At 33.0% G+C, this 15,276-nt stretch overlaps 4 protein-coding genes across 4 annotated transcripts; 1 reads left to right on the top strand and 3 right to left on the bottom strand.

Annotated features, from left to right (window-relative positions):
• Positions 1-91: 91 nt before the first annotated feature.
• PmUG01_06012000 (conserved Plasmodium protein, unknown function) lies at positions 92-6,809 on the bottom strand (the record flags this gene model as incomplete). Its single annotated transcript, XM_029003684.1, is given in 4 exon segments — positions 92-2,227; positions 2,241-6,143; positions 6,363-6,485; positions 6,741-6,809. The coding sequence occupies 4 exon segments, from the start codon at positions 6,807-6,809 to the stop codon at positions 92-94; spliced, it is 6,231 nt and encodes a 2,076-aa protein (XP_028859779.1).
• A 537-nt stretch (positions 6,810-7,346) lies between these two features.
• Positions 7,347-8,690, bottom strand: PmUG01_06011900 (conserved Plasmodium protein, unknown function; the record flags this gene model as incomplete). Its single annotated transcript, XM_029003683.1, has 1 exon — positions 7,347-8,690. The coding sequence occupies one exon, from the start codon at positions 8,688-8,690 to the stop codon at positions 7,347-7,349; it is 1,344 nt and encodes a 447-aa protein (XP_028859778.1).
• A 790-nt stretch (positions 8,691-9,480) lies between these two features.
• On the top strand, positions 9,481-11,340 carry PmUG01_06011800 (S-adenosyl-L-methionine-dependent methyltransferase, putative; the record flags this gene model as incomplete). Its single annotated transcript, XM_029003682.1, has 2 exons — positions 9,481-9,555; positions 9,754-11,340. 2 exons carry the CDS (start codon positions 9,481-9,483, stop codon positions 11,338-11,340), a joined length of 1,662 nt encoding a protein of 553 aa, XP_028859777.1.
• Positions 11,341-11,990: 650 nt separating this feature from the next.
• Positions 11,991-14,288, bottom strand: PmUG01_06011700 (cytoplasmic dynein intermediate chain, putative; the record flags this gene model as incomplete). Its single annotated transcript, XM_029003681.1, has 1 exon — positions 11,991-14,288. One exon carries the CDS (start codon positions 14,286-14,288, stop codon positions 11,991-11,993), a length of 2,298 nt encoding a protein of 765 aa, XP_028859776.1.
• Positions 14,289-15,276: the final 988 nt, after the last annotated feature.

Genomic DNA, 15,276 nt, shown 5'->3' with positions numbered 1-15,276 from the left:
ATATGTATGTATGTGCATACATGTGCAGTCATAGCGACATAGTAAAGACTCGTACGAAACAAGTACAATATAACCAGGTAAGAGTACCAATTCAAGTGAGGCATGCTGATAGGGCCTCTATTTTTGAGTATTTCCTATCAGCAATATCAACCAGTATTTTATAATCTGTAAATAAAAATGGTATATATAGATTTTTTGGCACATGATAAAAGTACAATGAATATATGTCTTTATTTAAAATGATTAAATTGTTTATGGGTACTATCGTGTTAGTTCTATTAGTATCATTATTCTCTGTTCCTCTAACATGTTCATGGTATTCTTTTAAAAAATATTGAAATACTTTTAAACTGCTTTTATATGTCTTCTTTATGTTTTTTTCAAAAGATCCACATAACCACAATATTTTATTTTCCTTCTTTATATTTTTAAAAATATTATTTAACGTACGTGTTCCAATATCCCATAGGGAAATTATCACTACCCTGTGCGCGGCTACCATGCCCTTGCAGTTATGATTCTCTGGGTTGACGTCCCTGTGAACACGGCTTTGTTCCGTTCCGTTTACTCTTAAGTCTGTCTCAGTGTTTATTATCGCTTCTCTAATCGCTTGCCCACTGCTCTCCCAGTAGGAACCCACATAAGGAGAAGTACCCCCCTGTTGCACATGTAAAAGATGCATGCTCTTGATCTTATTTTTATACTTATTAAGAAAATTTTTTTTTGCCGTATTTATCATTGAATCGTAGTTCTTATACGGGAGGGTACAGTAGACAGGGGCAGCTATGTTCGGATGAACACTCTGCTTAGGGTTAATGTATATATCATATGGGAAATGTATGTTTACTTTGTACGTTTTGCACAGATTAAAAATGTTGAATATGCTGACTTTTAGTAACAATAACAGGTCGTCCGAAAAATATTGCATATCTAGGATTTGCAGGTTGACATATTGCTTGGTTAAGAGGAGATTTGAACCGTCATCTGCATTGTTTGTGTTGTAAGTATTGTCTATCTCGTCTGTGTTTCCTTGGTAACCTTCTCCTTCCCTGTTTTCACTTCCCTCGTCTTCTCTAATTTTACGTTTCTCCCTCCTGTTTTTATGTCCACTTCCACTGTATGCACCTCTTTTTCCCTTTCCGATGATCTTTTTATTTCTTTCTAGAGCAATGTAAAACATGCCCCTCCTATTCATACAAATCCGTGCCTTCAAAATATGCGTATCGTATAAGAAAAACAAAAAGAGCAAGAAGAGGTCTCCACATATATATACATGAGAAATGTTTAGAAATATGACCATGTTAATCAACTTAATCCATTCAATTATTTTTTTTAAATTTGAAAATAATAGTATATCACTTTTTATATTAGGAGATATAATGCATATGTATTTCATTTTGTTTTCTTTTAATCTATATTCCCATTTTTGACAATTTTGACAATTTTGGTAGTTTTGGCAGTTTTGGCAGTTGCGGCAATTTTGGCAGTTTTGACAGTTTTGGCAGTTGCGGCAATTTTGGACTAGTATTTCATCCTTTGCTTTAACAATATTATGTACGTTGCACAAATTATGCCTACTTGTACCCTCTTCCTTCTCCTTCACATCAAATCGATTTTGTTTCTCTTCCTGCATAGTTTCATTGTGATGAGAGGGAAGAACTGCTCCTTCAATTTGTAGGAAATTGAAGGTTGGACTAAGTGGAATATTCATAGAGAAGCTGACTTTGTTCATGTTATTTTCGAAATTGAAAAAATTCAAAATTTTTTGAAATGCTTTTAATAAAAGTGATCTATTACATTTTATGTAATCCTTGTATAAGAAGCAACTTGGATACGTGAGAATATTCCTGTGCAAATTATTTACTTGATCTAGTGATATAACATTTAAAATGTAAAGAAGGCAGAACGTTGATGTGCTTAATACATGCCCCTTTTTAATATTTATTTTTTTTCGAAAAACATTGTAACATCTTATGCTATCCGTAGTTTCCATTCTAGGTTTCGTCATCATTTCCATCTCTGGCATTGCCATCGCAATCTCCTTATTCATCAATACCTTTTCATCATCCACAACATAGGTGCATGCGTTCAAAATATGAAATAGTTTTATAAAATGATAATAATGGTAATATTTACTTTGCGCATTCTCCACATGTCTGTCGTCTTTTTGTGTCCTACGTGCAATCACGCAGTCACTGTTCCCTTCCCCTTTGGCATAATTTTTTTTTTTTTTTTTTTTCTTTTTTCTTTTTTTCTCCCTTACGCTTAGATTTAACCTTATCCTTTTCCACCCCTTCTTTTTCTTCGTCAAAATTTGCGCACATTTCTTCTTTCCTCCTCGAATGCTCCATTCGTTCTATCATTCCATCTTGCTGTGACTGCTTCGTTTCGCTCTCCTGTGTCTGCTTTTTTTGCTCCCTTTTCATTATCTTTTCCCTCTTCTTCTTCTTCTTCTTCTTCTCTTCCTCCTCTTGTACCAACCCCTTGTGATATTCCGTTATCACTACCTCCTCCACTCCTTCAAGTCCTTCCTCATTAGTCCTGACTTCCCTCTTATGCATCTGTTCCAAATATTTCATGCACTCTTCGGCATTTTTCTTTAACCATTCGGTATGTTGCTCATACACTAGCTGTGAAAACATTTCCTTGTCTGAAATGAAATAGATGTTCCCCTCCCCTCTTTCTACTCCTCCTTGAACTGCTACTGCTGCTTCTGCCACTTCTTCCTGTTTGCAGTTTTTCCCCTCTAGTGAACTTCTCTTATCCACTTCGCTTGTTCGTTTATAAACGGCCCTTGCGTATTCATCATCAATTTTAAAATTTTGAAAAAAAGCAGACACATTATTACCTGATTCACTATCATGTATTATCTCCTTATCCATTTGGTCCTTAACAAGATCAGCAATTTCTTCTGCGGGAAAGGTAATAGGACAGGAGAAGCGGTTACCCTCTTCTGGTAAGCGGTTATAGTCAACTGGTAAGCGGTTATCGTCAACTGGTAAGCGGTTATCGTCAACTGGTAAGTGACTTTCCTCATTTGGATTGTTACTAACCTCAATATACTCTCCTCCTACATAGGCAATGTTTTCACGTTGACTCTCCGTTTCCTTAATCTTTATTGTACTAAAAATATGACTACAAAAAAGAAGAATTTTCTTTTCATCATTCAAGAGATTAAGTTGATAGAATAAACTGGAGCAATGAGTAATAAACGACCTTAAGTAAGGAAACAAGAAAAAATTAAAAATATTTTGAATAAAATTTTTTTCAAATATGTATTTTTCCATGTCGCAATTTTCATCCATTTTATTATACGGATGATCAAAAAAAATATAAATGTTTTTCACGTTGTTCTTTGCGCATATGCAGATACTTGCAAATAGCTTGCCAATTAATTGCTTGATCTCATTGATTTTCTTACTCCTAAAATTGGTATTACCAAAATAATTAGAGTCAATATTTATGCTGCTAGTACTACTAGTGCCGCCAATACCGCCAATACCGCCAATATCGTCAGCAATGCCAGTACTACACACACTTTGCTCATATAATGAGCGTATATATGCAACAACGTAGCTGAACAAGCGGCTGTTCATTTGAACGAAAACGCTCTCTTCCGAAGAACACATGTTGAACTGTACTTTTTTTTTTAAGAGCAAATGCTTAGCAAAATTAATGAATTGAAGATACGAGAAAAAATAAAAAGACTTTGAACTATTTAGTTTGTTTTGCAAATATATAAAATTGGTTAGAATTGTAAAATAATTTTTTCTAATCGTATGTGGATATGTATGTAAAAAGTTTTTATAAAAAGCGTTTTTCAAATTATTTAAATATTCGGAAAATTTATCTTTCTTCACTTCGCCTGTACCAATGTCTTTTTCCTTCTCTGCTTCCTCGTCTACTTCCTCGTCTACGTCCTCGTCTACGTCCTCGTCTACTTCCTCGTCTACATCCTCGTCTGCTTCCTCTTCTCCCTTCTCCTCGGCCTCCCCGTCTTCCTCTTCATTCCCTTGTGCTCCTGTCGTGTGCTTCTTTTTTTTTCTTTTTAGTACCTTACCTGCTTCTTTTACGCAGTGAGATGACTGTGTGTGGTACACATTTAACTCATTTTGAAGAATAGTCGTGCTTTTGTTAACGGTTTTCATCGTATTATCTTTTTTATCGCTATCTCTCTCGCGGTCTCTCCCCTTTCCTCTGCTAATACATTTACCACTATTTCTATCACTTCTAACACTCAGATATACCTCTATTAAATCGATAACATAGCCGCGTACAATTGAAGCAAATAAAATGAGTAAATTTTCCTTTTTAAAACTAAATCTTTCACGTATGTTAAAGAATGCATTGAGGCATTGTTCACGTGTGGAGGACGGATCTACTCTTTTATCTATGTCAATAGTATGCCCCTTTTCGTTGTGCATAATTGCATGTACATTATGTATAAGGTCATTTAATTGAAGACTAGATAAGATGGATGTACTCAAGTTCATCCACTGAACGTGTGTTTTAAAAAAATTATACTCGTAATCATAAGAATAATAGTTGTTAAAGGATGATATAAATTTTCTTTTCATGTAGTTAAAGAAGTTCTTCATGCATGTTTTTAAAATTTTATCCGTTCTGGGGTTATGCTTATCCTTAGTACTAAAAAGCATTTGTATATTCCTTTTAAACAGATTGTTTTTTCTATTAATGGAATATGTTATCTCCCTAGAAGGAATATTGTTCCATTTCTCGTAATTGTCTACACATATATTTGTATTTCTTTCTATATCGTGGACACCATTTCCATTCATGTTGTCAATGTTAATTACTTCTACCTTCTCATTGGTATTTCCCCACTCTAAGTATCTCTCTTCTTCTAGTAGACGAGACAAATCCCCCTGAAAATGATTCAACTTCAAATAAAATGCGCCTTTCGCTTTTTCCATCATTGCGCAAAATGGAGTGATATTATGCTCATTTAGATTTATATGATAATTAAAATTTAAGAAATTTAAAATTTTACATAATACTGACATATCTATATGGGGAAGTCCGTTGACTGCATCTACTTGACGTGGGGAACATGCCTTATTTTGTTCTCTTCCCTTTTCTACATTTGCTTTGTCCACTTCTTTCCCATCCCCAACTTCCTCCAGTTCTGCTACCTCCTTTAGTGCACACGCTTTGTGGAATGAATCCACATGCAAGTGGATTCTCTTTTTAAAAATCTTATTGTAGCACAAATATTTGATTGTAACGCATCCAAAGGCATTTACAAAATAGCTGAATATAAAAGTAAAATTTATTTTTTTCTTTCCCCTAGGTTTAATATACCCAGTATTGGGAGAAACAAAGACATTGTAATTCTTCACTTGGTCATAATATATTGCATCTTTCATTTTTATTATCTCTTCATTCTTCTTTAATTTTGATGATACTTTTAATTTTTTTTTAACAGATATCCTGAAAATAATTATACTCGAAGAGTAGTTACTCAGCGTGACAGATTTGCTAATAACTTCTCTTCCACAATTGCTAATGTTTATACACTCACAATTCGTTTTAAGATATTCCTCTTTTTTGAGCTCATTCCTGGGGTTTGAAGTATCAGTAACTGTAATAGAACAAGCACCGATATCACCACCGATAGCTGCAATGATATCAGTACTGGATGTAGCTGGGCTACCATCAACGTTTACTTTTTTTATGTGTTCTTCTTTTCTTTCACCATCTGCTAACCCATTTTTGTCGTCTTTCTCTTCAACAGGCAGTTGTACTTTTTCACCTTGGACGTATAAATCATGAGTTAGCGGAACAGCAAAGTTTGACAGAACAAAGTCAATGTTCTTTTTAATCTTTTCAACAATGACAGCTTCGTATTCTTCTTTCTTCAAGTCCTTGTTTTTAACATAACGGTACTCTTTCCACAATTGTCCCTTCTCGTTATTGTTCCCATCAATTTGCTCGTCATTTTCCTCACCTTTTTTAAATACTTTGTCGAACAGGTTCTTATTCCATTCGCTTGCTTTACTAGTTAGGTCTATCTTTTTCACTGTTTCCTTAAATTTTATTTTCTCACACCCATCTCTCAAGTTCTCGGTCCAGTTTACTTTTTTTTTTTCCTCTTTATTTATATAGTCAATTAAGGTATTCAACTAAAATTATATGAACAAGTCAGGAAAAAGTTGGATATATGGCACTCCTTGCGCGAAACAATGTACAAGCCCACAAAAATGTATGCACATAACGCGTAAATGTAAATAAACGCGAATGTAGGTATGTGCAGGTACAAATATATGCAAGTATGGATATGTGTTTGTATAAATATATAAATATATATATATTATGCACTAGCTCCTGTGCCTACATATTACCTCGTTTTTTTCACGGTATTTGTCTCCTTGATCTGCTAAGGTTTCCTTCTTTTTCGTTTTTTCTTTTATTATTTGGCTTTGCTTGTCCCATTTTAATTTAGCTTCTTCGAATTTTTTTAAAATCTAGCGAATTTGTAAAAACATCACCACAAAGTATATTTTTGAATGGACCACTAGCCTTTTCCGTCAGTATTCACTTGTTAGTAGTTATTGTTCTTATACGAATGTATGTAGAAGTATAAACAAGTACGAAGTAGTATAAAAGAAGTTCGTAAATGTACACCCAAGTGCTTTTATATTTTTTTTATGTCACAAACGATCATCATGAAAACATGATCTTTATTTTTTTTATTTTTATTATTTTATTTTTAAATTTACTCTTTCCTCCTTAGTTTGCTTAATCTTCTCTACAATTACATTTTTTTTACGAGTTTTCCTTTCATCCATTGGTATGAAGTTCGTAATAAAAAGAAAGGGAATATTTAAAAAAAAAAAAAAAAAAAAAAAAAAAAAAAAAATCCTACGGCCATATAAGCATATGTATTTTGTCCTTTCCTCTTTTAAATGTTTTCTTTTTTTATTTTTTGAAAAACGAAAACTCTAAAAATTATGTCTGTAGAATGTTCGTTTTTTCACTATATTTTTTTTTTCTTTTTTTTTTTTTTTTTTTTTTTCTTGTCTTAACAAGCATCTCGTTAGAAATGGGCCTTCTCAGTACGCGCGCAGTGATTATATATGTGTATATATATGCGTATGTATGTATGTATGTATGTGTACGTATGTATATGCGTATAAACGTATTGAACATGGACAGCTGCTAATTATTTCATTGTTTTTAAAGAAAAAGAATGGCGGAAATGGCATTTGCACAAATGGGAAAATAGTACCATTTTTTTAACGAGCATTTTTGTTAGTAAATATCCTCATGGGTGATTATTGACTTATCCAATTAACCGCTTACCAGCTTATTCGCTTTTCCCTTCTTTACCTGTCCGAGATAAATTTTTTGTACAAGTCGTCATTATGGTAGGCGTCAAGGGAGGAGTTGCTCCTGACGATGTAAGGTGGAGGTACGCCCGGGGTGTAATCGAAGAAGGAAGGGAAATTCTTACTGTCAAAATGCTCATGGGGATATAAAAACAAATTTTCAATATCATAATAATCCCTTAATTCTTTTGTAACTATATGAATTTTTAGTGGACCACAGTGCGTAATGATCCAGTCATCAAATTTGTTACAATAACAATAGACCACATTTGAAATATATGGAATTTCTAAATCTATAAAAATTTTGCTAATTAATTTCCCTACTCTTTTATTATGTTTAGGTGTCTGACCTGTACATAAAATTATGAACATTCCAATATCTCTTCTTCCACATTTATTTAAATCTATTACTTTAATGTTTTTAACCTTTTCATGTTTTAATATACATACTACTTGTTCAATGGTAGGCATTATTCCTTTTTCTAATTCTAATCCTTCTTCATCTGTGTTATCATTTTCCTCATTTTCGTAGTCAAATAAATAATTTTCATGCGGTCTAACAACAGGTTCAGATTCATGGATATAGTAATAATCCCTGTCAGCTCCATCGTCATTCCTATTACTTAACTTTTCTTTCCTTTTGTTATAATATTTCATAGTCTCATATAATAGCTTTTCCTTATTCTCTTCATAAAATCTCTGTGCTGGGGTTAAACCTTCATATATGCTATTAGTATCACCCTCTATTATTACTTGTTCATAATTTTCTTTTGTTTTATATTTAAACTCGTCCATAATTAAATTTGTTCTATCTTTTAAATTGTCACACGTGTCCTTTTTACTGTTAGTATAAAATTTTCCACTTCCAACACTGTTACTCTCATACGATATTTCGTTATCTTTATCTGTATCATCAAAAGTAAATTTATTTAATGTATTTGCTTCTTTTTCATTGAAATCATTTTGTTTCTTCTCCTTAGTAGCCATATGACTTTCCTTTAGCTGCTTTGAACTATAATAATCTATCGTTTCTTGAATGAAGCTTTGTATATCTAAGTTTTTGAAAGATTTAATGTTTTCATAAAATTCTTCTTCCCTCTTTGTAGCATTTTCCTCATGTTCTTGTTCTATATCTTTTTTAAAAACATTTGTGTTATCAAAAACTCTGTCGTCAATGTTTATTATTTCGATTTTTTCTTCTTCCTTCTCATTTGTGCTCTTTTCGCGTTCGTCTTTATTAAGAAGCAGCTCATTTGCTTGTTTTAACTTGTCAAAAATTTTACTATCACTCATGTACCTTCTCGCTAAAAAAATGGGGAAGCGATACATCCTTCGCACCATTTTAAGAGAATATTTATTCGTATAAAAAAGAACAAAACTTGGCCCGTAAGTATTTACATGGTGTCACGATTTTCTAGCTACCCATTATTTGTTTTATCGCATGCTTAGGCATGTTTTATTTTTTTTAGCACACGTTTCGGCAGATTTGATTATTTTTGTAACATGTTCAGGTAGATTTTATTTTTTTTATTACATGTTCAGGTTGATTTTATTTTTTTTATTACATGTTCAGGTATATTTAATTTTTTTTTGTAACATGTTCAGGTAGATTTTATTTTTTTTATTACATGTTCAGGTATATTTAATTTTTTTTTGTAACATGTTCAGGTAGATTTTATTTTTTTTTTGTAACATGTTCAGGTATATTTTATTTTTTTTTTTGTAACAAGTTCAGGTAGATTTTATTTTTTTTAATACATGTTCAGGTAAATTTTATTCTTTTTAATTCATGCTCAGTTAAATTTTTTCTTTTTTTAAGAACCACCCAAAGCTGAGTAAATAATTTATGTAGATGAAACATTGCGCCGTATTATTATTTTAGTTTCGGAGTTTTTGTGTATTTCGCATCTTTTAAGCGTAACGTGCCTTTCGCTCTTCCGTCCTTTTGTCAATGTTGATGCGGCATTTACGTGTAAATTTTTTACATACATACGTAAATACGTACATCCCAACACTGCATTTGGCCCCTCCTTTCGTACAAACTTCCTAGCTTCAGAGCTACTTTTGCTAAGAACTTTTAGCATAAGTACAGGAGAATAAGATGTCATTTATTTACAGAAAAGCTGCCCAAATGTTATCTAGGTGCGTTCAAGGAGAAGGGATAAAAGAAGTTTTGTTTAAAAAAGAAGATAAATCCATTAAAAAGGTATAAAAAGGAAAACATAAAGTTCATTTTGCCTGTGCATATACGTTTATATGTACGTACATATGTACGTATATATGTACGTATATATGTACATATATATATGTTGGATTATATATGTACACGTTCATGTGCATATATATAGGCGTTTATGAGCCCAATGCATACAAGTAAAAGAAATGGGATTTTCCCCTTTTGCAGCTGTACGCCATACTATACAAAGCGCTAGAGGACCTGGATGTGCTAAACAGAATATACAATATTTATTTGTTAAAAATATGCAAGAACAAATTTTTGGGAATTATTCTTCTAAGTGTATTAGTTCAGAGGAATCAAATCGACGGAGGGGGGAAGTTAAGACGAGAAATTATGAAAAAAGAAAAGGCTATTCTACAGTTTTACCACCATTTAAAAGGATTGGTAAGTAGCATAAGCGGTAGCGGTAGTAACGTGTTAAAGGAAACAAAAGAATTAACGAAATATTTCGTCATATATAATGATAGCAAAAAAAGTGCAGAGGAATTAAAAAAATGGTTAGTAATAGAAGAAGATGAGGATGTAAAAGGTCTGTACAAAATTAGGAATGATAAAGTAAAAAGGTTAATAGCTAGTCGTATATATATGAAAAATAAAATAAGAATAATTGATAAAACGTCATGTTTAGTTGTTCAGGCAGGGAATATAAAAAGAGGAATGGTTATTGTAGATATATGTTCTTCTCCAGGTAGTAAGGCTATCTGTAGTCTTATCTCGTTAAAAAAAAAAGGATTTTTAATATGCATTGAAAAAAATAAAAAAAGATGTTATACTTTATTGGTAGAAATTTTAAAGAATGATGATTATATTGGGCCCTATACTGATGAGCATTTTGGTGAAGACACAAAATTTCATCTTAACCAAAAAAATTTTTTTATTAATTTTAAAGACATATATATATATTACATAAAACATAAAAATAATGAATTAATTATTAAAATATTTAACTGTAATTTTCTCGACTTATCTTATCATCATTTTGAGGAATTTGGCCAAATAGACGTTGTATTTGTTGATCCTTCTTGCTCCTCAAGTGGAATGCCGGATTTTGCGTATAAGGAGAACATGCGACGTGTGTTCCCCTGCGCTAGGGGTGAAGAGAAGTATAGAGGTGGTGAAAGCTGCAATGATAGCTGCAATGATAGCTGCAGTGAAAGCTGCAGTGATAGCCGCAATGATAGCCGCAATGATAGCCGCAATGATAGCCGCAACGATAGCCGCAGTGATAGCCGCAATGATAGCCGCAACGATAGCCGCAATGACGATGATGTTGGGACAGGAGGCCCAGTGGAGGCAGAAGTATCGGGAGCATTAATCAAACCAAATAGTAATGATGCCGCCGAATGGGCAAATGTAAGCAATAAAAAAGGTACATGTAAACGTGAAATAATAGATTATAATATTTATGATGATGTGTCAAAGGGACAAATTCCAAGGGTACCCCACACTTTTGTAGATAAGGTAAAAAAATTGTGTGAGTTTCAAAAAAATATATTAAACCACGCTTTGGTAAATTTAAAAACAGCTAAAACGTTTATTTATTCAACTTGCTCTTTTTTTGAAGAAGAAAATGAACAAGTTATACAAAATGCGTTAAGAAGTAATGCAAATTTTTCTTTAGAAAAAGCAGGAACAGATAAATTCCTTTTCAATAATGGACAGTATGAATTTTCAAATAAATGCGTGAGAACCTTCCCTGGGAGAGACTCCTGTAGGGGCATATTTATTGCGAAGATATGTCGCACGGGATAGTTCAATAAAGGGTTCATTAAGGAAAGCAACCAGTGGAGCACAAGTGATATGTTTACATCATTTTGTATAGTTTTTTTTTTTTTTTTTTTTTTTTTTTTTTTTTCTCATGAACGTACATTTGTTAATTTTCAATCCCCTGTATGCTTTATTTTTTTTTTAAAAAAAGAAGGGAAAAAGTTTTTACAAAAAATGGCTGATGAACTACAATTTTTGAGTAATTTTTTTTTTTTTTTTTTTTATTTAATTTTTTTAATATTAATAAGGGTGAAAAAAGAAGGCTACTTGTTACTCGATCTGACGATACGAAAGTTCGTTGGAACGGTAAAATGGGAAAAGGCTAAACAGGGAAGCGAATAAACGGATAAGGTCTTGTGTATCTCATGTAAGTTACATGAACCCAAGCATATGCATATTTATTAACATGTGCACCTATGTAAATACTCTCATATATGTATATACTATATGCACGAGCGAAATGGAGGAGTTTTGTTTTGGTTTGTTCTTCTTAATTTTTGGTGGCATGTATCGAGTTCAATGACTTATGTGCTATGTTTTCAGTGTTTGCATGGATTTTTTAAGTACTGATTTATGGTGCACTGAGGAGGTGAATCGGTATATATGAGCGGTTTTTCTGCTTCCCACTTCCAACTTCAAACCATCTCCATGTCCACCTGGTCAGCCGGCACGCACTCGGCTTTCAATTTTTCAATTTTGCTGTCAAACTGAGTAACATCTTCAGCTCGGGGTTGATATATTTCGGTGGATGCATTCCATAGGGTCAAGCCCCCGTCTGAGTCAGCAGCAATGAGTTTCCTTCCATCGTATGACCAGGCAATTTTATTTGTTGATTTTTCCTGAACAGTGGTTTCAAAGAAAGAACATTCCATATCATAAGAGATGTTAAATAGTGTAATATTTCCGTTACTACTACATGCTGCAAATATGGATGGATGAGTTGGACTCCATTTAACATCCATTAGATAATCTTCAAACGTGTTAAAAGTGAATAGTATATTTCTAGGTTGTTTTATACTAATTAATTTACATGTCCAATCAACTGAAGATGTTAATATGAGATCATTATGATCATTGGTACCTTCAATTAGTGGATGGAATTGTGTAGCTGTTAATGGACCATGATGAATATTATAATATTCAGTTATACCTACTTTGTTACCATGTATTTGAGCTTGAAATAAAGATCCATCTTCTGCACCTCCATATAATGTGTTTATTTCTCCTTCTTGAAAAGAAAAAGAACAACAAGACACTTCTTTGTTTGCTCTTTTTAGATCTACTGTATCAGATGGATAGGTAAGCATATTCAAAGACCAGTTACATAATCTGCCATCTGTGTCTACTGTTACCAAATTATGAGCATTTTGTGTACCAATAACTTCTGCACAATAAATTGGATGTAAATGACCTTGCGAGGTCAGGTAAGTTTTTTGTATCGGTTTTTGGTTAGCTCGAATATCCCATAAAACAACATTACCTGTATAAGTACCTCCTATTATTAAATGAGGATTAAATTTATTAAACAATGTTGTACATACTGCATGTTGAGATGTGAATACATATTCTGGTCTACTATTCATTGTTATATTCCATACTAAAATATATCCATCAGGATCTGCATAATTACACACATCGGACAATCCGTAAGAAGCTAAAAATAAATCGCTATATATATGAGATGTTTTTACATCTGTGATTGGTCTTCCATTTGTATATTTTTTACAGTAATATGTATTAAGAAATTTTAATTTTTCAAAACTTTCAGATTCATCGCTTATATCTTTTGCTACAAAATCGAAGGTGGAATTAAACATGTCTTGTTCACCTAAGGACCGTTCTATTATTTTTGAGCTATTCTGGATAAATTTCATGTAACTGCTGCTCTTAAGTATGCTTTTCCTTTTCTCTTCGTCTACAAAGATGTTGTTCTTTCCTTCTTTTAAGCAGTTCTTTGGCTTTCCCTGGTTTGAGAGCCTTTGGTGGGTACTGCTCTTATCGCTCTTGATGTTGTCTGCGTCCTGTTCGAGGTCCTCTTCCCCATCTGCTTCCCTGTTCGACACCCTGTTCGCCACCCTGTTCTCGTCAACCTCTTCACTTCTGTATTCGTTTCTCTCTTCGCTTTGTTCCTCGCCTCCCTCTTCAGAAGAAAAATCCTCTTTTTCTGATAGCTTCTTCTTTTTCAGGACAACATTTTTTTTACTTGACATGGTCATGTTACTATGTAATTTCCCCATTTTATTGGTACTATCCTTTTGGGCTCCCGTATTTGAGAAGAGAGTAGTCATCTTCCCTTTTCCGTTCCTTTGATGATAAGAAGTAGTAGTAGCGGCAGCAGTAATAGTGGCGGTAGTCGGGGCAGTCGCGGAACCACTATCAAACATATTGACCTGAGTGGACTTATCAAAATTAATAATATTTTTCTGTTTCACGTTAATAACCTTTTCGTATTTCACCTTGTTAATTTTAAAATTAAAATTTTTCCCCGATGAATTGTTTTTTTTAAAAAGGAAAGAGTGATCTGTGTGTTCTTCTAAAGAGCTACTGTTATTGTAGAACTGGTCTTTGGTAAGGCTCCCATTAATTATATGGTTATCTAAATATATCCTATCATTACTACCATTTAGTTGTTTTTTAAATAGTACATTTTCTTGGTCTTCTTTTTCTAAGGATTCTAAGAAATTCTTTAGCATTTGATCAGGATCAGGGTACTCATCACCGCTAATATTTCTTGTTATGCTGCTATCCCTTGTTATATTGCTTTCTTTTACTTCATTACTCATTAAAATGCTTTCGTTTGATCTCTTTAACTCTTCCAAGTATTTTTTCCTCTCCTCAAGCTCTATCCTCTGTGCACACAACTTGTTTTGTAGTTGTATTCGTTCTTCCTCGTTAATAGACTTCAAGGCATCATATTCGGCGGTGTTCTCCATGTTCACTCCAGGTGCGGTATACGTGTACATGTATGGGGGTGTATGTGTGCACTCACGTGTGCGTACGTACTTACGTGTGTGTATGTACTTACGTGTATGTATGTACTTACGTGTATGTATGTACTTACGTGTATGTATGTACTTACGTGTATGTATGTACTTACGTGTGTGTACGTACTTATGTGTGTGTATGTACTTACGTGTATGTATGTACTTACGTGTGTGTACGTACTTACGTGTATGTATGTACTTACGTGTGTGTATGTACTTACGTGTATGTATGTACTTACGTGTATGTATGTACTTACGTGTGTGTATGTACTTACGTGTGTGCATGTGCTTTCTCATGCATGCAGACATGCATGCATAAAGTGTAACCTTTCAAGTCCTCGTTTGTTGGAGCTATTTTTCAGCTTAAGTATTACTCCCCCCTTTTTAATCGTTCTTACTTAAATTTTGTACAGTCATTATTTTTTTTGACAACATGTACTTACCTTGTACGTATTTTGGTTATGCAAAAGGAAAAGATGTACAAGTATTTACCCACATGAGATCTAAAAAAAATATATCTTAATGTTTAAATATAATTACATGCACAAGGGTGAACGCAAAACTATAACATTCTTCATTAAATTTTGCAGACACTAAGGGCCTATAGAAATTGCGTAAATGAGCATTTTTTCCGTAACATGGGCATATACATATGTACACGTGCACGTATGTTTGATATGTACGTGCGTATACATATGTGCGTATACATATATATGTTCAACTCAGTAAAAATGCTAACAGAAAAAAAGGTATGCTTTTGCTATGCCATTTGTTAGTCCCTGTTTTTTACTGTAATGTACTTTTATGAAAATAATTTTAAACCCCGTTGACAACTGTACGGGAAAATAAATAGATAAAATAAAGAATAATGAATAAATAAATAAACAAACAAATAAACAAATGAACAAATAAACAAATAAATATTTATATTAATAAA

Source organism: Plasmodium malariae (assembly GCF_900090045.1).
Source record: "Plasmodium malariae genome assembly, chromosome: 6".
NCBI classification, from domain to species: Eukaryota; Apicomplexa; class Aconoidasida; order Haemosporida; family Plasmodiidae; genus Plasmodium; species Plasmodium malariae.
This window is presented reverse-complemented; position numbering and strand designations above follow the sequence as displayed.